Source organism: Rousettus aegyptiacus, unplaced genomic scaffold, assembly GCF_014176215.1.
Source record: "Rousettus aegyptiacus isolate mRouAeg1 unplaced genomic scaffold, mRouAeg1.p scaffold_m13_p_8, whole genome shotgun sequence".
Lineage (NCBI taxonomy): Eukaryota > Metazoa > Chordata > Mammalia > Chiroptera > Pteropodidae > Rousettus > Rousettus aegyptiacus.
Genome location: NW_023416311.1, coordinates 23,206,982 through 23,230,151, shown reverse-complemented (window position 1 = coordinate 23,230,151; position 23,170 = coordinate 23,206,982). Strand labels below are relative to the sequence as shown.

The 23,170-nt window shown below is 42.9% G+C and overlaps 1 protein-coding gene and 1 pseudogene across 6 annotated transcripts in view; one reads left to right on the top strand and one right to left on the bottom strand.

The window, feature by feature from the left end:
* The window catches only part of AUTS2 (activator of transcription and developmental regulator AUTS2), a 1,066,702-nt gene that overhangs the window by 734,276 nt on the left and 309,256 nt on the right, over nt 1-23,170 (top strand). For all 6 annotated transcript variants that reach the window (XM_036225385.1, XM_036225386.1, XM_036225384.1 and 3 more), the window contains one exon: nt 19,693-19,722. In XM_036225385.1, the coding sequence (XP_036081278.1) occupies nt 19,693-19,722 (30 nt within the window). The remainder of the gene's footprint in view (nt 1-19,692; nt 19,723-23,170) is intronic.
* LOC118607654 lies at nt 7,632-7,750 on the bottom strand (annotated as a pseudogene).

The window sequence follows — 23,170 nt, the reverse complement described above, 5'->3', positions numbered from 1 at the left end:
AAGATTTGCTTTTTCTTACAAATTTTTAAGTCATTGACTGAAATAGTGTACGCTGCATTACAATATCTTAAATAATTTTGCTCCTGCTGACAAAAAAAAGGGGGGGGGCTGTTGGTTTATCCATTGTTTATGGTCTGCTCATCTAGTGTTTTGTCTGCCAAGTTGGTAGATTGTGCTAAGGGCACAGCAACCCTAAAGTCTCTGCCACTTCTTTGCTTGTGTTTTGGGTGGGGAGATGTCCATATTATTGCTGTGTCAAAGCTACAGAGAAAGTGGTTCAACCCAGTGGTTTCAAGTGGGATGGACCAGACCACTCTTAAGGCTCTCGGAACTTTTGCATGCAGGCACACGCAGAGACACGTACAAAAACCTGCACATGTGCGTAAACCAGCCCAGAAATGAGTGTCACTGTCCTCATACAGCCCTACCTGGTGAGTTCTTCCCTGCTATTTGCAGACCCCTCTAATCTTGACTTTGAAATCCTTTTTTCTCCAAACTCTACATGTGTGTTACAGACACCCTCTTTTGCTCAAGAAGGGTCCTACAGTGAGAGCGAATCTGCCTTCATATGTTATCGCAGGGTTTTAGTTTGTGCTTTCGTCGAGGTGCCGCCTTTTTTCCCCCCCTTACTCATATTTTCTCTCGGACACAGTATTATAATGTATAACTTATGGTGCAGAAGCAGATTTTTAGAAAGGAAGATGTACGTTCTTAAAAGGTTTGTCGTTGTCTGGCCTGACCATGTCAACCCCACTAACACCCAGTGCCTTCAATGGCAAAACAGCAACACCACCCACATAGCAGAAGTGAATTTACTTCATATTTTATATTCCTTGTTTTTTCTTTCCTTGTCCTGTGTGTAATATACTGGCCTCCAGGAAACGGGAGGTTCCCTGTACTGAACATTTCCAATGTGAGTGACTGCATACTCGACCCATTTTGGTGAACAAGGACAAGCAACTTCCTCCTGGTGGGCTCTTTTGAAGGAGTCTCGCCATAGCTGGCTGCTTTCTCCTTTCCATTGGCTCATGGAAACTGGCAGCAGAAGCAGACATCGCTTGCTTGAAAAAGGCTCTCTTCAGATTTCCTTGCCTCTTGGAACAGAGACCTAATTCACTAGCTCCCTAACTCCAGGAAGGAGCAGTGATCTTCACTCCCATCAACCTGTCCAGCAACCCACAATGGCCCACAAAAGATCTTCTGTCCCCTGCAACCTTGTCCCAGCTGCTACTAAAGCAGCACCAACACACCACCTGCCGCTGTCGCGGACTACTCCAGGGACGGCTCCTTATGTCAGTGGGCCCCTTGAGTCCCAGGTGTTAGGAAGACATCATTGCAGGCTCCTGAGCCCCTCTGCACTCATGCCCCCCCCCCCACACACACACACACTTTGAACCCTCAAGGTATAGCAGCCCACTAAAGCTATAGTTAAAAGTACCAAGTTTCTGGAATGCCCAGGGAAGTGAGAATGAGCGGGTCTCACACAGGGATGATTTGAAACAAGCCTTGTGGCTTTTTAATAATGTGCCAAAGCGGTCTCAGTGGTGGGCCAGCAGGGCCCCCAGTCTATCTTCTGTGAAAGGAGAAGGCCCAGCAGGCCCTGCCTAATGCAGACAGCCCCTTCACTCTGCTGGAGGAGACAGACTCCGAGATGGCAATCAAGGCTTGATTTGCCAACACATTTCCAATGATTAAAATGTAATTAGCACAACTGAGTGCCTCCTCCCCAGCTAATTTTAATACATGCTGTGACAGGCAGGCAGCCGGCTGTGCCTTTAGCCCAGCAGCAGATGGAGGCAGAGGCAGCGGGAGAGGAAAACCATTTTGCAATGTGACTATTCGCATCACAAAACCATCAGGGCGCTCAGCTCTTAGAAGGCCCTTGATGGCAGCACATCAAATTGGCGCTGTCATAGCTGACCGTGGCAATGGCAGTCATCCTTCATACTGTCCCAGAAGCACAGCGAGGCAATTTCCAGGCGTAACCCTTTAAGATCTAGAAGGGGAGAGAGAGACATGAAGAGCACACTTGTCGTCTTGCGGTGACAGGCGTGAGCTTTGCAATGTGCGCTGTGAAACCCACGCTCTTGGCAGCTTGCAAACCGTTACTTACATGTTCCTTTTCCAAAGCACAGTGGAGTATGGTTCAGAAGCTTTGGAAATAGCTGTTTCTCCAAAAGGGAGACAGGCATAAGCTGCCTTCTGCTTGCATTCTCTGAACTAGCAAGGACGAGCTTTTCATCCTGGGGCAGTGTGACAGGTTGGAGGTTTCCTCTTCTGTTGCATTGAGCCCATGGAAACCTTTGAGTCCAGGGCCTCTTCACATGACCATCTGCTTCTCTCCTATCTCGAAGGACACATCAGACAAGCTGTGATGTCTAGAGGACCATGTGCCCATGTTCCTGCTCTCTTACCTACGAGCAGAAACACCCACTGCCACTGCTGCTTGGCCAGCCCTTCTCATTCTAAGGCACCGCCTGTGAAGGAAGCAGGCTCCTTAGAGGCTGTAGATCATTTAGGTCTTCCTAGATTTGGACTGTACAAGAGAATTGCAAAGGTTCTTGTGTTGATGAGGATCTGTCACCTAAGCTTGGTGGCTGATCTTCAGAACTTCACGGTCTTCTCCCACCCCAGGACAGAAGAGTCAAGCTAAATAATAGCAATGATGATATGATGATGGTGATGACCATTTACTAGACATTTACTGTAGCCTAGCACTATATGAAATGCCTTAAGTGCATTAATTTTCTCTTTTAATACACAAACCTAAGAGCTACACGTTATTGTTCCCGTCTTACAGATGAGGAAACAAAACTCGTGCAAAGGTGAGTAACTTGCCCAAGCACTGCTATTAAGAACCCAAGTCCAAACACGCATTTGTGAGCTGAACAGCAAAAGTCCTTCCTAGCTGAGACATGGTATACCAGAGAGGTCCAGGGAAAGCCTGTGAACAAAGAAAGCATTTGCTGTGAAAAACAGTGACCTCTGGAGACCAGTGTCCATCAGGACTTCAGGGACCGCATCACATGGGTGACATTTTATATGTCTGCCTATATGTGTGTGGGCATCTTTTTCCTCTGACTACAGAAATAACATGATCATTAAAGAGATAAGAAAATTGCCAAAAATTTATAGGTGAAAATAAAAGTAACCAACTTTTTATTACTCAGACATAGACACTATTAATATTTGGTGCATTTTTTTCCAGATTTTTTTTCTTTATGTGTGTGTATGTAGCAATTTCAAAGTAATATTGTATGTATAATTAAATTCATCTTGCTTTTCTTTAATTGTAGTCGTCACGATAAAAGAAGCACTTTTCATGGATTATTTCCTTACCCCTGTCTCGAGAGACAGATGCATTATCCCCATTTTATTGATGAAAAAAAGAAATTGAACCTGAGCGAGGCTATGTAACTCACCCACGATCGCTTCTAGGATTTTTATTTTAACTTCCCTATGACCATGATCATTTTTTCATTTTCATAAAATTTCTTAGAAACATATTTTTGCGGGTGAACACCACACTCGCGCATCAATCTGTTCCCCAATTTGTGAGGATGTTTAGGTTCAAGTCCGTGTACTGGATTCATCTAGAAATGTAGAAATACTTGTGTTCCAATGCTTGGAGCTTCTTCTTACAGATGCCTGACTAGGCAAGTTAATGTCTTCAGACCTCACTGTCTCACTATAAAATTGGAATACTAAACTTACACGTTGGAGGTGGGGAGAGGGCAAAGAGGAGTTGCAAGGTTGAAAAAGGAGATATAGGTTAAGTATATTATCAGATTGTTTCTTAACTGCATGACGAAATTTGTAAACAAAAATTTGTAAACAAAATCTTCTAGCCATGTTTGCTCATTTTTTGGAGCTATGTATCTGTATCTATGTATATATCAGAAAGAGAAGAGTTGAGCTAAATAGTAAAAGAAATGTTAAGGCTCTTGATGCAAATTGCAGAATTATTTTTCAGATAGAAAATTGGTATTCCTCTAGAAATGGGTGATTGGCTCACCACAGCCTTGCCAACATTGAGTGTCAGCATTTACATTTTTTTTTCTTATTTGTAACATGAAAAAAAATACATCTTTTTTTAATCTGCATTTCTTTGATTATTAGTGAAGTTGAACTTTTTTTTTTTCATATGTTTATTAGCCATTTGTATTTCCTCTCCCATGAATTGACTTCTCTGCTTTTGAAAGGAAGGAAGAATCTCCAAGGGCTAGCTAGAGGGAAGAGGCTCCCTGATCATTACCGCCAAGCCCTGGGGCCAGGAGTTGCAGGGGAGAAAATTAAGAGCCTCCCAGGACTGCCAGGCAACTATCTAGTAGGCTTCTTTCCCAACCAGAGAACAGCTTTCTACACAGTCAGCCTGCAGTCAGTATTTGTCCTCTACCTTTTCGTTTGTTGAGAAATATTTTGGATTTGTGAAAGAAGATATTTACATTCCATTCAAACCAGGGCTTGTAATTCTTTCCCGACCAGCCTGCCTGTTCCGTTTGGGTTTTTGCTCTGAGAGTCTCATTGGTTCACAGTGCCTTGCTGTAGATCTTGCCTGAGTCTTTTACGATCCGTGCCATCCAGCCAGGAGCTGTGACTGCTCTGTAACCTTCTTAGATTTAAATCTGTTGCTCATGTTGTCCTCATAGTATTACACAGCAGCAGAGCCCATCCATACTGATGTCTTAATATCATTCTCTTCTCCTTGGATTTATAGGGTAAAATAAACCGTCTGCCACAGAAGTGTTTATTGATTACTGAAGTACATAATAAAGCTGAAGAATAAAGTAAGACCAAGTAATCGGTCCTATTCCTGGGGGATGACGGTAAAGCCCGGCCTCAGCAGCCTCTGAGGGCTGCCTTCTGCGTTAGAGCTAGAAGGCTCCTATTTAATTAGGCATCCAAATCGTAAGCAGTAAATGATAGAAACCAGACAGAAAGAGTACATACTGTATGCTTCCATTTATATAAAACTCTAGAAAATATACACGCTAATCTATAGTGACAGAAAGCAGATCAGTGCTTAGAGGAGGGGCATAGGCAGTCTGGGCAGGGAGAGGGGCTGAGGATTAACAAAGCACAAGGAAGCTTGGAGGCGATGGACTTGCTCACTACCTTGATTGTGGTGATGGCTTCTTGGGTGGACACATACATGGAAACAGGTCAAATAGTGCATTTTAAATATGGGCAGTTTATGCATGTCCTATCTTAATGAAGCCATTAAATAAAACAGCTAAAACAAATAGTGAGCAATACAAAGAAACAATCCTTGACTCACTTTGTCCTGGAAAATTTTTCTCTTTCCTTAGGAAGTTCTATTTTAATGAACATTTGAGAAGACTTGTGAGACTATATTTCACTTTTATGTTTGGATAAATGAAGGTTTCAGAAGACTGAATGGTACCATCAAAAATATAATAAGACCAAAAAAAAGGGCAAGATAGCCCCCTTCTTCCATCCCTTTTCCTTCCTCACATCTCAACTTTAAAAGGTGGCTTTTTTTTTTACAATTTTTTTTTTAAACAAAAGAAGTTTAGCCCTTTAGAAAATAGCATTGTTTCTTTTCTTACCACCACTCCACTTCTGCCATTACGTTTCCCGGTCCAGAGGAGAGGTTCTATAATGGAGAAGCAGAAACTGCTGCTCCAAATATTGGCAGTCTAAAAGGGGAAAGGCATTTTCAACACAAAGAGATGTTTGTTTTCCTTGCATTTTAACTCTTAATTTTTGACACAGTGGGGAACTCCAGCATGGCTGCCATTTAAGCTGTAACAATGCCATGGTGTTCTGATTGCCTCTGTCACAGGGGTATTGTGACTGAAGGCCAGGAGACAAAGCAAATGAGGCCAAAGACAGTGCCCGCTGCTGAGGTGCTGGTGCATTTCTCCGCGTTTGAATGTTGCTTTTCTCTGGCCTGACGAGGAATCACTCAGGGAGACTGAAGCTGGAATTTGTACAATCTCTATTCAGTCCCCTTGATTTTAATCAGAAATACACAATTATTCTTTTCCTCCAAATAGAGAAACTCAATCCCCATTTTAAATTCAATTATTGTAATTGCAGCATTCAGAAAAAAAATAGCACATTCATTTTCTAATAAGAGATTGTGGATACCAAATTACTGCATATAGTATGTCAAAACAGGAAACTTGAGACTGGCAGACCAGTGGGTGTTTTTATCTTGGCAATTTGTATTTTCTTGCAGACAATTTATAGTAATCCTACCCTTCCTTGTTTATGATATAGAAGACTAGGTTTTCAGGCCAGCCTAAAATAAAAACTGTTGTTAGGTACAATTTAATTTAAAATCCTGGTTATGGAGATGATGAATCCTCATAGAGGCATAAGTGAAATACCTAATAAAGAGAAAAGAGAAAAGAATCAGTCCAACACATCTTCAGATCCTCTTGAACCACCTTCTAACATTTGGAACTCACTTTGTCTCAAAACATACTTCTGTTCCTTTAGCTCTGCTTTTCACCATCTTGCTTTTTAAAAACAAAACAAAAAATCAGATTGACAGGGAGCTGAAAATGATGTCCCAGCAGTGTGAGAGCACCGTTGTCTCTTTTCCCATTCAATTCCAGGTACTTTCGTTGGCCTAAAGTGAGTCAAATCTAAAAAGAAATATTTTATTTAGTATTTTGATTTTCCTGATTTTTAAAAGAGAGTAGTCTTAATATCATATTTCTTCAAGTGTATGGTGTTTTTGTCTTAGGATTTCCTTTTACCTCAAAATTATTTCCACGCATTTCTCATCGATGCATTCAGACACCTACCACTTTCAGGCATCTTAGCATCCATTCCGTCAGCCACCTTTTAGTTCTTAACTAACCACTTCCCCAGACACCTTCCCTCAGATAGTTTGCTAATATAATTTATGAATTTATTCTTTCACATATACTTATTGAGCACCTACTAGGTGCTGCGGTTTAGAAAGAGCAGGGTATAAACAAACTCTGAGATAAATTTGGGGAAACTGACCACAGTGTTAAAGATGCTGAAAACCAACAGCTGAAATGTGGCCAGAGAAGCTAGAGAAAGCTTCCATATACGTGACAGAGGAGACAGATGTTTCCACGTATCCCGGAGGATAGATGTGGTCTGTTGCATTGGTTTGTGTCTACTGGATGCCAAGCACTTTAGTTACATTCTCCCAACTACTCTCCGTTTTTGTAGTTACCAAAGTTAATGCTCTAGGAGGCTTTATCTTTTCCCAAGGTTACTTTGTTGGTTAATTCTGTTAGATCAATCCCTAAATAGGCCTTTGTATAAATAAACTCTATGCACAGGACCATCCAGGTAGCTCCTTCTTCTGATGGTCAGAATGTCTGGACAGACTTCAAAATGGCTGGCTTCCTACTTATACAAGTACTCACTTGATGTTTCTGATACCATTCTGTGTATCTGTCCATTTAGTTATTTCACAAATCTGAATTTGAATGAACACATCAATGATGCCAAAGCCCATATCATTATTTTACTATGCGTAACCTACAGTTTAGATTCCAAATCTTATATCTATGTGTTTCGCTTTAGTCCTAATGGGTTCGTCTTCCTTCCTTCCTTCCTTCCTTCCTTCCTTCCTTCCTTCCTTCCTTCCTTCCTTCCTTCCTTTTCTTATTTTTGAATGCCTACAGCACTGGGTATTCCTAGGTGGTCTCCCATCCAAGTACTAACCAGGCCCAACCCTGCTTATCTTCCGAGATCAGATGAGATTGGGCATGTTCAGCGTGGCATGGCCGTAGACCACTTAAGTCCCAATATACAGGTTATTGACTACTAGTCAACTGAAGAGTAAGTCCAAATTATATTCACCAAAAAAAGTTTTTCAGTGAACCTAATGGAATGCTCAGAAAATTGAATTCTAAAGTATCTTGCTTTTTTGGTACTTTTCGATGAAATAAACATTTGATACCAGAGAAATTCCTGTTCTTCTCTTGCTTTACAGTTTCCATTTTTGTTTGTTTGGGTTGTTGTTTCTGTTTTTGTATAGCATGGTATCAAGTCCTCAAACACCTCCCAAGAAGAAATCCTTGCAGAATATGATTTCCCCTCTGGCAATAAAATGACAAAAAAAATGAAACTCAACATTTAAATATCTATTAAGTTATCTCATTTCTGTATGCGATATAACATCTTTTATGAAAGAGTTGGAAGAAATAAAACTATGAGTATTTCTTTCTGGCTGTTTTCACATATTTGAACTCACTGAATTCTCACAAAAATCCTGTGGAGTATATATCATATCCATTTACAGGTCAAAAAAAAAGGCTTCAGGGTGTTCAGTACCTTTTCCAAGACTGCATGGCTGCTACATGGATGGCACAGAGCTTGAACCTGAGTCAGCCACAGCCTTAAGGAGCACTTCCCTGAACCAAGTCCTGTGTTAGATCCTCCTGTTGAGGGGGCGCTGCCTCAGGTGGAGGAGGAAGGCAGCTGACACCGATAGCTGCATTCCCTGCTGTGTATGGTCATCGCCACTTTTCCGTTTTAGCTTGACTCGAACCTTTGCCAAGCAATCAATCAACAAGATTTTTTTCAAGTAGTTTTTTCGGATAGTGCCTGAGAGAGAGTGAGGAGTGGTGTGGTATATTGTACTTGCCGGAAACTTGAACTTGGAAGGACAGAATTGGGTTCAAATGCTGCCTCTGCCATTGGAAGCCTTAACTTTCTGACGATGGAGGAGCCGTAACACTCCTCCCCGCCCCCCCCACCGCCGCCGGCCCCCCCCCTTCCCCCGCACGCCCACCCCGCCTCCCCTCACCTCTTACCGGGGCTGTTGTCCAAACATTCTTTTTTAATGAGAGATAGGTCCAACTTGTCTTGGCTGGCATTTCTAGGGGGAAAATGCTCTCAAAGTCCTGTGGAGAAATTCTTACCCTGAAAGAGCCATGCTGCAGTGAACTGTACCTCGGGAACCAGGCTTTTCCAAGACAGACAGCTCAGAGCTGCTTGACTGTCTGGATCCTGCTCTTTCTCCTTTTGCCTGAGGTGGCTGTTGTCCCTCTGGCAGAGAATTGAATCATGCAGGTGCCACTTAGCATGAAAAGCAGGAGCTACACTCAATGCCTCACAACCTTAGGGGCTGGAAGGAAGAATGGTTTGCAGCAGCTTCATTACCTAGAGAAAAAGAACTCAGAGTTACAGGCACTTTAAGAAAGATGCTTTTCCTTTGAGTGTTGGAGAAAATAGAACAATTACCTATTGAAGGCAAAGTGGATGAAAAAACACCTCTGTTCATACTATCCTGATCATTTAATCTATTCAGATTCATTCTGCCTTCCTGAAGGTGATTCGGGCCAGACTGTCTGTTCTTGCTGGCTGCACTGTTTCTTCCCCAGGCTAGGCAGGGCACACTGTGAGCTGGGGCTTCCCTTCCCGAGTAAAGACAGACATTTCCTACTCCAAGAGGAGAATCCTCTGAGGGCTTGAGCGTCACAGGCAGTATCAGAAATGTGGCGTGAATAGGAGAGGGGAGAGAGGAGGGATCCATCAATCATCAAATGGTTGCTGGGCATCTGTTAGGATCCTTAGGACTGGACTGGGCCCCATGATGACCCCAGGAATAGCTAGACTGTTCTCTCTAGGAGTTCATCATCTGCTGGGGGAGTAAGACTTATATGTGTAAAATCCATGAAGAATCGCATTCTATCTAGAGTCAGTTAGATTTCCAGCACCTGGCATATATACTCTTAATTTAAAAGAAAAAGATACTAAGTCTTTGTTGAAGAATGAGTGATTGAATGATTTCTAACATCTACTGAGTGTTTTCTGTGTGTCAAGCACTGTTTTACACCTTTTCTTGTTAATTATATGTATTTTATATATTTTATTATTATATATTTATTAACTCAGTGAATGCTCTTGATGACCCTGGGAGATAAAAACTGTCAATAGCCTCATTTTATAGAAAATGAAACTGAGGCACAGAAAGGTGAAGTTACTTGCCACAGTTTCTACAGCTCATATGCGGTAGGGTCAGGAATTGAACCCAGGCAAAATGACACTAGGAGAAAAAGATGGGCTTTTCGAGAGCTCGTTGGTGTTTGGGTTCAGACTAAGTGCTACCAGGCTTTGTTAAATGCTCATTTGGCCTTCGGTTCCTTAAGGCTTTCAGCGCCCTCCCTCTCTCTAGAACTGGGCCAGCTTGGGCCTACCCCGTGCGCTTCGGCCCCGCCTTCCCCAGGCCCCGCCAGGCCTCTCATTTGTAGTTTCTCTTACTGAGCACATTTCTAAACGAGGACGGTTGCTCTGCTTTAAGGACATACAAATGGCTTGCCCTCACCTGTCAAGCATGATCCTTGTATTTTACCAGGCCCATTATGAACGCAATCTTTCTGTCGAAAATTTGCATACCTCCTTTCTTGAAAAGTAATGACAGCAATTTCTTTCCCTCCGCTCACTTTCTGAGTGTCTCATTTAACGGCACCTGTGAAACCGACAGGCGCAGAGATGAGAAGTGAAAGAGAGCAGTTGATTAAATCATCATCAAGTCGGGCCTCAGAAAGTCAATTCTGCTTGCCGTCTGCAATGATATCCTTTTATCTTAAAGTAATGAGCTATGGCACTTTTGCATCGGGTAATGCGATAAGTTCTATTAGCATGTTCCATTTGCCTCACAAGCAAGGGCAAGTCATTTTAGCTAGCTCATATCACTGCAATCAAAGCAATTGGCTTCCCAGGCAGAGAAGAAAGGGAAAAGGCTCAGGGTGATTTCTATGGATCACAACACAGTGGAAAAAATAGACTCTTGTATTATTTTAACCCGTAACATACTTCTCCTTTTTTGCTCATCAGCAAATTTGTATTTTATTAGTTCACACAGGACTCTGGGAAGAATCAAGCTTTATTTAGTTGAAGCCGACCTAGGGGGCTCCAGCCCCACCCAAGGGGAAAGAAAGGCAGCTCTCACCCAGGAAGGGAAAACTGCAGTGTTGCCCAGGGTTCCGTAGAATACCGCCAAGGAACGCGGAGGAGCGGGTCTCCATGGTAATAACACGGTGGTCTCCTAACACACTCTTGCTCCACACCATCTCCAAAGTCATTTGTAATAGGTCCCTAGGCAGGTACAGATTAATGCTATTGATGACTTAGAATCGGTAAATCAATGACAAAGAGGCAAAGGATCTGGTGCTTAAGCCTGAAAGAGACCTTTTACAAATCACCCAGCCCTACACCGTCAGTTTCACCTTTGGACAAGAAATTCATTTTTCTCATTTTGGCAACCACTGAAGCTTACGGGCTCTGCGTTTTAAGTAAATCTCATCTTTGGGGTTTATGTATGTTTATGCTTGGCAAAATGTGGCTTCTTTCTTCTAAGGGAGAAAAAAATGCTGAACTCTCCAAAAATTTGTGAAATATTCACTTTTTCCCTACTTCCAAAACCCAACAATATTTTAATGAGCTAAGTGGAAATTTACAGCATGCAGATTGTTTTTATGAAATACACCTGGATTTCAAAGTGACCGAAAGAAAAAAAAAATGTTGAAAATTAATCATGAGCTTTAGAACTTTGGGTTTGGACAAATTGATTTCTGTCACTATATTTGCACTTTTAATGAGACGTCAGAATAAATGTTGCACATAGCAGGCAGGCACTTTAAAATTATTTATTGAATGAAAATGCATGATCACCTAAGAGATCCTGGAGGGAGAATAAGAAGTGTCCTCCTAGTCCCTCAGATCACATTGGTCATTTGAGTTTTAGTCAGTTCAAGCTGAGAACTTGCAAAAATGCCAGATTCTAAGAACTCCCCATCCAGGAATGATAGCTTACCAGTACAGAATTCCAGAAGCTTCTGAAAGTTTGCTCTCTGTTATACCTCTTCAACAGCTGAAGAGTGGTGAACTTTGTATTATTTTTCTAATATGCTCGATTTGTAACTATCAAGTTTATTCTTATCTTTTAAAATATTGTTTGGCACACATATCTTTTGATTAGGCTTTTGTGTATTTCTGAGCGATTCCATTTGATTGGTCATAGTCATTGTCGGCATAGAGGGGACAAGGAGCCCATGACATCATTTTACAGCCAGGAAGAATACCTCGAACCATTTCATAAAAACCATTATTATTATTATTATTATTATTATTATTATTAATTTCTAGGACCCCATAGCTTTACATTTCACTTAAAATCCAAAGCCACTTCCAGAGTAGTGTAAATGACGCGGAATGAGGGCTTTGTGGAGTGACGGGAGACAGACCCTGTCAGAGCTGCTCTTTGTGGCACAAAATGGCTGTGCACTTCGCATGTACTAGGAGTTGGGCAGATGGGGAGATGAGGGTGGACGTGCTTTTAGTCACCGTGCAGTCACCTCACTTCTTTAAATAATAAGTGTCGTATTTTCTGTAGGTGGCTTCTTTCGAAATTGCTTTTAGGTGAAAGATGTCTTTCCAGGCTTAGATAAACCACCTGCCCCAAAGGGGAATTGATTTGTTTTGTCACCAGCTAAGTTAAATTGTACCTGATGTTAGGTGCTGTGGTTTACAAGTTGGGGTTCTCCCTCATTTTCCTCTCATTTCCTTTAGGCAGGAAGAAGAATAAAATAACTTTGTTCAGCAATGGCGTTCAGCCCTGACATCTTTGGTGGCAATGATAAATGGATTTGAGATACGAAATAACTGTTCCAGCAAGGTCCATTGAGCAGAATAGAGAGCAATGCCCTCCTCAATGTCATTGTATGTGATATATTCAATGATTGCCACTTTCTGCTTAAGAATGCATTTCATCACGAGGTACCTAGAATTCCATCTTGTTCTTTCATTCTGAATGAGGCAGAGAGGTGTCGCAGACCTTGACTTATTTCAATTTGGATCAGAGTCTTAAAACACAGATAGTGAGATTCCCAAATGAAAATGAGGAGTGTTTGCCTTTGAGGAGATACAATAAAATCATATTCACATCTTCTCTGGCCCTTTTAATGGAAGATAATTTTTTCTGGGCCCCAACTCTAGGCTCTGCTAACAATTGTAACCCTGCCCAGTATGTTCAAACCTACACTCCATTGTATTAAGCAATCCAGTTGGTCTGTGTTTTCTGTGCCTTCTTTCTTTGGAATTACTTGTCCTTTAAGTCATGATTGCTCATGCTGCGTGGGATCAACTAAAGTTTGAAGAATTCTAAAGAATGAGAAAGACTGATCAGTACAGTTGAGCACCTGAGGCCTGGAGATACAAAGATGAGCAAAGCACTGCCCTGTGTGGAGTTTACGCTCTAGTAGGGAAGACTTTTGGTGGCAAACAGTGAAAATACAAATTCGTAAGAAATAGAGACAGGCAATTAATTGTATGTGTGTGTGTATGTATGTATTGGAATTAGAATTCTTAATTCTAAGAAGAGTATTGGAAGATTCTGAGGCTACTGTGTTTTTAAAGGTACATTAAAGGGTTTTAGGTAGAAACTTGGTGTAAGAGAATTCCAGGCAGAGGGAATTTAGTGCAAAGATAGTAAGGCCTGAGGGTGTGACCAAGTGTGCCTTGGTGTGTCTACAGCAAGGGACCTGTTAGGATAGTGCTACTCAGAAGTGTGGAGGCAGACCAAGGCCAGTAATCAATGAGCTATTTGTAACTAGTCTACTGTGAGATGAGTATGGCAGTTGAGAGTAAGCATTTGGAAACTTATACAGCAATTCAATAGAGTAATTTTATATTTCTTAAATAGAATAATAACAATTTTTATATATTTTTTCTTTTTCATTTTTCCAACAATTTATCTTTTGCTGTATTTTACAAAAGCATTGATCTATGATGTATTGGAAAGAAAACAAAACAAAACAAAAACAAATGGTCCTTCTCCACAGAAAGCCTGCAAAGCACTGTGTGGAAAGAGTGCTTAGAAGCTGGGAGTATGGGAGCTGGAAACAATGAGAAGAGTTTTTATTACCCTGTAGGCCATGGGAAGTGTCATGATCAAACTGAAATTTAGGAAATCCATTCTGGTCAGTAAGGACTTAGAGTAGAAAAAGAAAAGACCACAGACCCTGGAAAGCAGCCTTTAGCCCTTATAATGGCCTGAACTAAAGCAGTGGCCATGACCGTGGAAATGGAGAGGATTTAGAAGGTGGAATCCGTAAGGTGGGGTGGGAACGGGAGCTAAGTCTGCTCAAAGGTGGTACCGAGACTCTTGATTTAGACAGTTGAGTGACTGCATGGTGATGCCATCAGAACAGCAGGGGAGAGGGGCAGGTTTTGGGTAGGCAAAGGATGGTGAGTCCAGGTTCAGATGGAGACTTGTGTCTGAGGTGTTTACTGGGCTTGAGGAAGGGGTCGTGACAAACAGAAACATGCCAGTAATAGTTAACACTTGTCTGCACATGCTCTGTGTTGTCCAAGTTGTTCACATGTATTAACTCATTTTATTCTCCTCTTATGAGAATACCATTACAACCCACATTTACAGATAAGTAAACTGAGATGCAGAGAGTTTAAATAACTTTCCCACAGTCACGTAGCTGGCAAATGGTGGGCATAGGGATTTTTAATCTCAACATATACGTGGAAGGTGGAACCAAGGGAATCTTTAAGGACTCCCCTGGAAATCGTAGAAAAACAGTAGAACTGCAAGTGCAGCTCTAGGGAGACAGTGACTTTAAAGAATATGCAGAAAAGGGAGGGCCGAGGACCGTGCTAGGAAAGAGCAATGTTGGTGAATGCATACAAGGGGAAGATCCCAGGATGTTCGGCTGAAACAATCCAAATATCCAGCACCTGAAATTTTTTTTTACTAGATTACTTACAATTCAAACAATAGATTTCAGTGCAGCCTTCTTTTTTTTTTTTTTTTTTTTTTTTTTGAGTGATGTCACGGGAAATTTCACTCGTTAAACTAAAATAGTTGGCGTATGAAAACAAAGAAGGTTACAAAATAGTAGGATTTCATTTCTTAAAATGTGTGTGTGAAGGATGGAGAGGATGGAGAAAAGGCTGGAAAGGATTACACAAATATGTTAACAGTGTTTATCTATGGATGGTAGGTTTATGGTGACCTTAAAAAAATGTAGAAAATAAGCATGTATTAAGTTTTAAAAGAAATAACTATTAGGTGGCTGGATGGGTGGTTGGGTTGGTTGGTGGATTGATGGGTTGGTTGGTGGGTTGGTTGGTTGGTTGAAGAGTTTAAGGTGGGGGCATGACTAGGAAAGGAAGAAGGTGCCTCTAAGGGTTCATGTCTAATTTGTGAAGTTAGAAAGAGGAGAAGGTGATGATGAAGTTGATGGTGATGTATTGGAACTGCTGCAGGTACTCCGCTGAGAAACGAATCCTCTTCTAATTACACATTTGAGGCAAATGGCTTGGATTTCATGCCTCCCATTTCCCTCTGCCTGAGTGGTGTCTTTGTCTGAAGGCTGAGTGACCAAGAATTCTTCCTGGGCTGGGGTATAAGGGCTGGTTGTTACTTTCCATTTGTTGCTTATAAAATGGAGGAAAATATTTTCAGCTTTCCACAAAGGGCTTTGAAATCTAGTCATGGAGACTACTCCCTCACCTCAAGCTGGTCGTTAGCATGCAACCTGTTTGCTAATAAACCAATGCAGGACCCCAATGTCAAAAAGCTTAAAATGGTCAAATCAGCTGGGACCCTGTTTCTGCATTTGACATGCCTTTTCCATTTCCCAGCCTCATGCAGAACATAAACCTGAATCAGGAGGTGGCTCGATGTGAACTCTGATAAATTGAGTGGGTATCCAGGGATTGGGGAGCAGACACTTCTTTTAACCTTTCAAGACCAAGAATCATTTGGCCAAAAATCCACCATGTATTGAACTTTGGGTATGAAAGCCGTACAGTGTATTAAATGTGAATTTGAGACCATGAATTCTCCCCACACCGACTCTATAAAACAGCCTCCCTTTTTCATAAAACAGGCCCATAAACCGCTGCCAGCGAAGCAGAACGACTCCTTAGGACTGTGGCTCGCTTTCTGTCTGGGGTTGTCAACAAACCCCCTTTATGAGTGGAATAGACCTCTTGTATGTGTCGAGCTTCTGGCTTTTTACAGAGTGTGTTAGGAGCCAGGCTAGGCAAACGTTAGGCGCTGTTTGCTGAGTGCATTTATTGCCTTTGCATAATTTATGAGCTGGAGGGATTGACCATCATTCGTCTCTGCCAGGGGCTGGCACTCGAGGCTCCAGAGAGCGGAGCTGTAAATTGGATGGTGCGCTCCTGCTGAGCTCACGGCAAAGTCCTCGGGTCAGTATGGGAATTTAATACCAGAAATGGAACTGTTTTCTCAACGCACCATGTGGGCCCCTGTGCAGCAGAGACTGTTTTGGCAGACTCTGCGACTGGCCTTGTCGAGGAGCTGTCACTCACCCGGCATGTTGTGTGGGGAGCCTGAGCATTTTTAATCGGCTTGGCATCCGTGCTGCTTCCATAATGGATACCAGTAGGTCTCAGTTCTTCACCATATGCTTAACTCTGGAGACAAGGTGCTTCTGGGTATATCAGTAATTACTTGATGCGGAATTAAGTGGACCTTGAAATTAGAACTGGACTGTTGGAAAGCAGGAAGCTTAACACTTTGATAGAAATAACCATTCCCAGGGATACACTGCTGTTAGGATAGAGGTAGGGGTAGACCTCCCCTCTCCTTCTGCCCCCTGTACACCAATCCTCGGCGGATGTGGGCAAATGTTCTGCCACAGCCTTCAGCTGTCATTGATTACCTCACAAGACGGGCTGTGAACATCTGGGAAAATGAGCCTGCCTGGCAAAACACTCTTCCCTCTTCCACACCCCTCCCAAATTGTGCTTTTTCACTCTTGAAAATGTGCCCAGAACTTAGGAACCTCAAGGAAGACTTAATTAAAGGCAGTGGAAAACTCACACAGTCAGGAGAACTGTTGTTCCTCATCCGTCTGTTGTTCTAAGACCTTTAAAGTCCTCTTGTCACTAGTTTTCTTTCTCAACTCATTTGACTTATTATGATAGAGAAATCACTCATCAGGCAAAAGAAAGTTTAGACAATCTGAGGTTGGAAGCTTGGTTGAAAATAATGCAGTTTTACTTGGTTAAAGCACTGTTACTAGAACTCTGATAACCCTATGGCACTGAGGAGCCAGTGTGGAAAACGTAGAAAATGTTTTAAGCCTCCGGTCAATAGGGTTGTGATGTGAATTTTTAAATGCTTGTAGTGCAGAGAGCTTAGGCTGGAAGAGGAAGGAGCTTCCCAAGATGTCCATTTGGATGAGGTTCTTGTTACCTTGACTTTAAAGCACTGTAACAATGGGTTAAACAGGTCACTTCTTGTTACTGAACAGAAAAGTCCAGAGGTGGGCTGCTCTGAGGCTGGTTCAAGTGGCTCAGTGGTGCCAGGCCTTTTCTGCTCCTGGCTCAACCCTCTTGACTTTGTACTTAAACTTTTTGCCTCATTATTGCAAGATGGCTGCCACAGATCTGAACATCACATTCTCATTCAATTGCATTCAAAGGCAAGAGGCAAGTACTTCCTGCTTGTCTCCCCTCCCCCCACCCACCCCCTGTTTTGTTTTTTTGTTTTTTTTGTTTTTTTTGTTTTTTGAGGAGAGAAAAATTTTACAGAATGCTCAGCAGACATTTTCTCAAGTCTCAGCCAAAAATATGTCTTACGACTACACTTAGCTTTAAGGAGAGTTAAGAGAGAAAGAGAATATCTGGCTTTTTCAATCTCGAAATGTCAGGAAAAGGTACAGACTAAGGAGATGGGATTGTGAATGGCTGTGGGTATCTAGCCAGTAGTGGCTGCCGTAAAGGCAAATTTATTTTCTGTTTCTGTTCAAAGCAGCATCAACTCCCACATCCAGGTGGCCACACTAAAAAACTTTGGCATCACCCTAGACTCATTCCTCTTACTTGCTTCTCATATCCATGTGTTACCAAGTCCTGTTGGTTCTATCTTCAGAATTGCTCAGCCATCTGTTCATCCCTTTCTCAAACCACACACCGTGCTGGTTCAGATGGAGTAATGGTCGCCAAACTAGCCTTCCCCATGACCTGTGTCCTTCCCCACCGTGTACTCTCTCTCCTCCATCCCACAGGAAGAGTCATCGTAATGGCGTACAGCTCTGCCTGTGCCACAGCCCACTCAGTGTGTGTGTCTAACTCTATCTCTGCAGTGTTGCATGACAATGTTTCAGTCAGCGACAGACCACATATGACAGTGGTCCCATAAGATTACAATAGAGCCGAAACACTCCTATTGCCTAGTGATGTTGTAGCTGTCATAACATCATAGTGCAAAACATTACTCACGTGTTTGTAGTGATGCTGGTGCAGACAAACTCACTATGCTGCCAGCCCATGAAAGTATACAGCACAAATAGTTATGTACAGTACATACTTCTTGATAATAAACAACTATGTTACTGGTCAATGTATTTACTATACTTTTTATTGTTCTTTTGGAGTGTATTCTTTCTACTTATAAAAAAATTTGCCAAAAATCGGTGTGTCATGTTACAGTGACAGCAGCCTCATGCATCTTGTGTTTATTACCTCTCTTGATTGCATCATTGCTCTTACGCTTGATTTACTCTTGTCTTGTTTTGTACCATGCCATGCTGTACAGGCGTGTACCCTAGGAGACAGGCTATGCCATAAAGCCTAGGTGTGTTGTAGGCTAGACCATCTAGGTTTGTGTAAATGCAGTTCGCACAATGATGGAATCACCAAACAACACAGTTCTCAAAACATATCCTGGTCTCTAAGTGGTGCGTGACTATACTGGTAAACTGAGAGCTATGTTACGGCCAGTCCTGTGTCTAGATTGAATATTTATCCAGCTTAGTAATGCTTATCAAGGGCTGTTGAGTGAAGGAATGGTTATGGTTATCTACTGTGCATTTACTCTAACAAAACACATCCCCTTTTTAAAAATAAAATAAAATACTGGATAATAAAACATTCTTAGTTAAAAAAAAAAAAGTCTTCTTTTTGTCCCTTGATTTCTAGTCAGGAATCCAAAGTTTTGGGTTAATTATCATTCATTCTCTGGTTATCCCAAACCCAGCTCAACAGTTGGAACTTGGGATCTGTTAGACATGGTATGAGTCTACTGCCCTAAACACTTTTTTTTTACCTGTATATATATTATTGATTTGTTGCTCTGGCCTCTTGTCCTTGGGCATTTTTTTAATAGGGAATATCTCCCGTCTATTTGCTGGGCCTCTGGAACCTAGAAAAGGCAGCTCTCAAATAGTGAGAATCGCCCATCATGTCCTGTTTCCTTCAAAGTCCAAATGAGAGAATGCAATGCCCAGAGATTTACCCCTTTCCTTCTAGAAAAGCACCAGGAGAGATAGAGCCATTGCCATTAGCAGAAGGTAGAAGGTTTCCATTAAAGAAATGGTTTCGCTCTGAATCCCATTGAATGATCTCGATTCACCTTGATCCTGTGGCTTGGTGGGCTCTTCAGTGGGAATCCCCTCAGCCGTGCAGTGGAGCGGGGGCTGGGAGGTCTCACCAGTGTGACTGAGAACTTGCCAGATTGCCCACAGGAAGAGCCTCAGAGCACAGGCATCGGAGGAAATCGACGGAGCAACTTCTCAGCATTTCGCTTATCTGTTTCCCAGCACTGGAGCTGAAGAAACTCTTTCCAGCTCAGGCAACGTTTCCTATTTCCTTTACTTGGCTTGCTCTTTGTGTGTGTATCAAAAGCATAAACCTACTCGATTTTTGCATTAACCCTTATTCTCTCATTCTCCTTTTCAGTGTGACAGCGACAGTGACCAGGAAGAGAAGGTAAGACCCTCCCCACATGATGGGCACAGTACATAATACGCTGTGAGCACCGTGGTTCCCCCACACACAGCGGCAGGCGGTGCACGCCCGCTTCCTGGTGCCAGCACCTTTCTCTCCCGGAAAGGCAGACTTTACTCACAGAGCAGCATTTTCTGTGACAAGAAATAACATTTAATTTGTGAGGTCCACTAATATTTTAAAAGCCCTTTAAGACTGCATATATGTGACACTAAGTTTTTACTTTATAAAACATTTTAAAAGAGGGAGTTATTTATTTTAATAGCCATCTGATTTTTATTTTTTTAACCTTGACTGGAACATTAAATGTGGTAGCATGTATTTATAATTTTCATTTCTTTTATGTTTCTTCCTGCTTTTCTGTACATATTGGTCTTTTTGATAGAAATGTTAATGGTATTTTTCAGGAATGTCATCATGGGGTGAGGGCTGGGCAGGGGGAGTCACGTGGGGACTGCTCTCTTCTCATCCAGGTGGATGGCCAGGTGGGAGGGCAGTTCTTCCAGCAGGTACATACCTTGTTTCGAGGCTGATGGCCACCAGCCTCTGTGTATCCAGTTCAGCATGGATCAAGAAAAGGAGCTGTTTTTGAGCTTGCAGAAGATTGGATCACCACCTGGTAAAGTGAACTTCCTGCTGCCTGAAACGAAGGGATTATTTGTCTGTTTGGTCTTTCTTCCCAGATGTCCCAATCCCCCAACTAAATTTCTTCCCAATTTTATTTCTACTTTATGTATTTTGAATATCTCGGTGTCTGTGTACCAGAAGGAGGGGACTTGTCCTCCCTTACCCAATTTCTGGGTCCGTCCTGCATAGCTGACTGAAAACAGGCGGTCACCTCCTCCGTGTTTGCTGATCTTACTCACCAGTTAGCATTTAGTGAGATCTTTCTATCAAGCCCAGATTTTTCCCTTCTTCTCTGCCACCAGCCTCTAAGAGGGATGTAAAGGCTCTTGTTCTGTACTGTTGTTAATTTGAATTCAGCATATGTAGCCTGTTATAAATGCAAGACATCATCATTTGAGCAGGTCAAGCATATTCAGATGAAGACAAATGGTGCTTATTTGATTTCCTTAAAATCAGGAAATGAAAAAAGTGTTCTCTAGAGAAATCATGTTCTGCCTGACTTGGATGATAGACCAATGCATGTCCCCAAGATAAGAACAGGCTCTCGCCTTGAGGTTTTTATCTCTGAAGGACGGCCAGGACTGTCAGCTTGCTGACATGTGCATTATCCATGTCATTTTAAACAAAGTGACCTATGGAAGGGTGTGCTGTGCTGTGACATGGTAATGGGCTGTTGGATGACAGCGAAAGTACACACTGGAAAGGGGTCTGCGGATTATTCTTTTGTTTAACTGACAAGTAGGAGCTTCCTTACTGCAGCCCCCAGGAGTCTTAGCTCCTTAGAAGTGGGCCCCCTGGTGTCTCGGGCACCAGTGTGTAGGGGGCTCCAGAAGCACATGGACAGCAGCAGAGGTTCGGTGTTCAAGGCGTGCCCACTGGCCCCTTGGAGCCCTCAGGCCACATTCCTACGTGGCAGTCTTTGTAACAGGCACCTGGGGAGGGTCTGGTACTTTCTGCCATCCCAGGAGCAAGTCTTTTACAGGTGATGGTTGATCTCACTTTTCAAGTTTGCGGCGCTTCTCCAAGGGGACGAGCCTTCTTTGGGGTTTCATAGCTGAGCAGGCATTCGTTTTTAGAAGGTACTGTGAATTCCAGAAGTGTCACCAGTCTCCAGTAGTAGAAGGCGATAAGGATGTCCAGTTTTGCTTTCCGTAGAGGTGTCTTGATCAGGAGTCTCAACCTTGACTGCACATCTGAGTCACCTGGGAAGTTGTAAAAATCGCAACGCCTGGGCCTCCACCCAGGCCTCTTACCTCCGAATCTTTGGAGGTATCTAGCGCCGCTTGTCTAGATGATCATCAAACTGATAATTTGTGGAGTTACCAGAGCTGCCTGTGGTTTTCAGAGGGATCTGGGTGTTTCCTGCCTACTGACAGCACCTAAACTAACGCTGTCCCAGGCCCTGAATTCCTGTCATTGCTGCCCAGGTTTCCATCTTTGAGTGCAGGAAGCAGCCAAGTGTCAGACCAGACCAGTGGGCGGAGAGAAAGTAGCCAGCACCCACCACTCAGAGTTTAGGCTGGTTCGAGGGCAATGATAGAGAATAAGATGTTTGTAGGCAGCTCCTCTGGAGGGGTGACGACGGAGGAGGGGAGGGGAATTTGGAATATTCCTGTGACTTGTGCACACTTCCAGCCTCAGCCGCCCCTGTCTTTTTTTCCTGTGGACTGCGGTGACCCTGCAGGACCTATTCTCTTACCTGGGAGCTGCTCCACAATGGTACTCATATCATCTGTCCCTGCCCTGCTCCCCACGCCCCAGGCATTCCTCCTCAGGGCCCCTGGCGGGCTCCTGGCAGGAGCAATCAGAGCTCCATAATTGCAGTCTTCCCCTTTTGGACCCAGACTGTCTGGTGTTTGTTGCCTCCTTCAATGCCGTTCTCCCAGACTTATGCTCTGAGCCAGAGCCTGGGCCCCGGCAGCCCACCCTGTGCCATACCCTCTTGCCTGGGCCCCCTCGGAGCCCCAGAGCTAACCAGGGCTGTTTTCACATGCTGCTGGGAGGGGTCGCATTCAAATCTGAATTGCTAATGGTGGAAAAGATGCCACTCAGTGTCCTGGGATCCCTTCAGCAATGCCACCAGGGACGCTGTTGGAGGCAAAAGTGAGACTTGTAGGGGACCCACTGGGATTTCTCTCTGGAAGACCTGTCATTCTCTTAGTCCATGGGGAATCTGCAGAACTGGCGGTCTAAAATTAGAGTACTATATCTCACACAGCTGACTGAATTAAGATAAACTCTGCTTTCCTCCGATACGAAGCTGTAATTTATAAAATGATACCTTTACTAATTAATGTGGAAGTGACTGGGAAAGGGGCTAAAAAAAAAAAAAAACAGAGCTTTCCATAAATGCAGGAGACATATTTGTGCATGGAAAAGACTTTGATGAGATACTGAGCAAAGTGTCTCTCTTAGCCTCCCCTCCCAGCCGTGAGAATACATTTCACATTAATGTCAAAGAACCTGGAACACTTCGATGAAGAGCAGAAATTGACTGAGTTTAGAGAAGGCTGTGAACGCTGCATCTTAGCTGTGGGATTGTCCTCATTGTATTTAGTACAAAGAAAAGAGGCAGCACTTGGCACCTTAATCACCCAAATTAAGCAATTATCCCAGTCCCCCACTCGAAAGGAATTGGTATCATGAGAACAGAAAGGAAACACGCATATTTCCACATATTGGCCTGTATTTTCTTTTTTTCCCTTTCTTTCTCTACCCTTGGCAGTTGCCCATTATGCTAAGAAACACCCCTTACCCAATCTGGTTATGGAATTAATGTGGAGATTAAAAGTAATTCTTTATC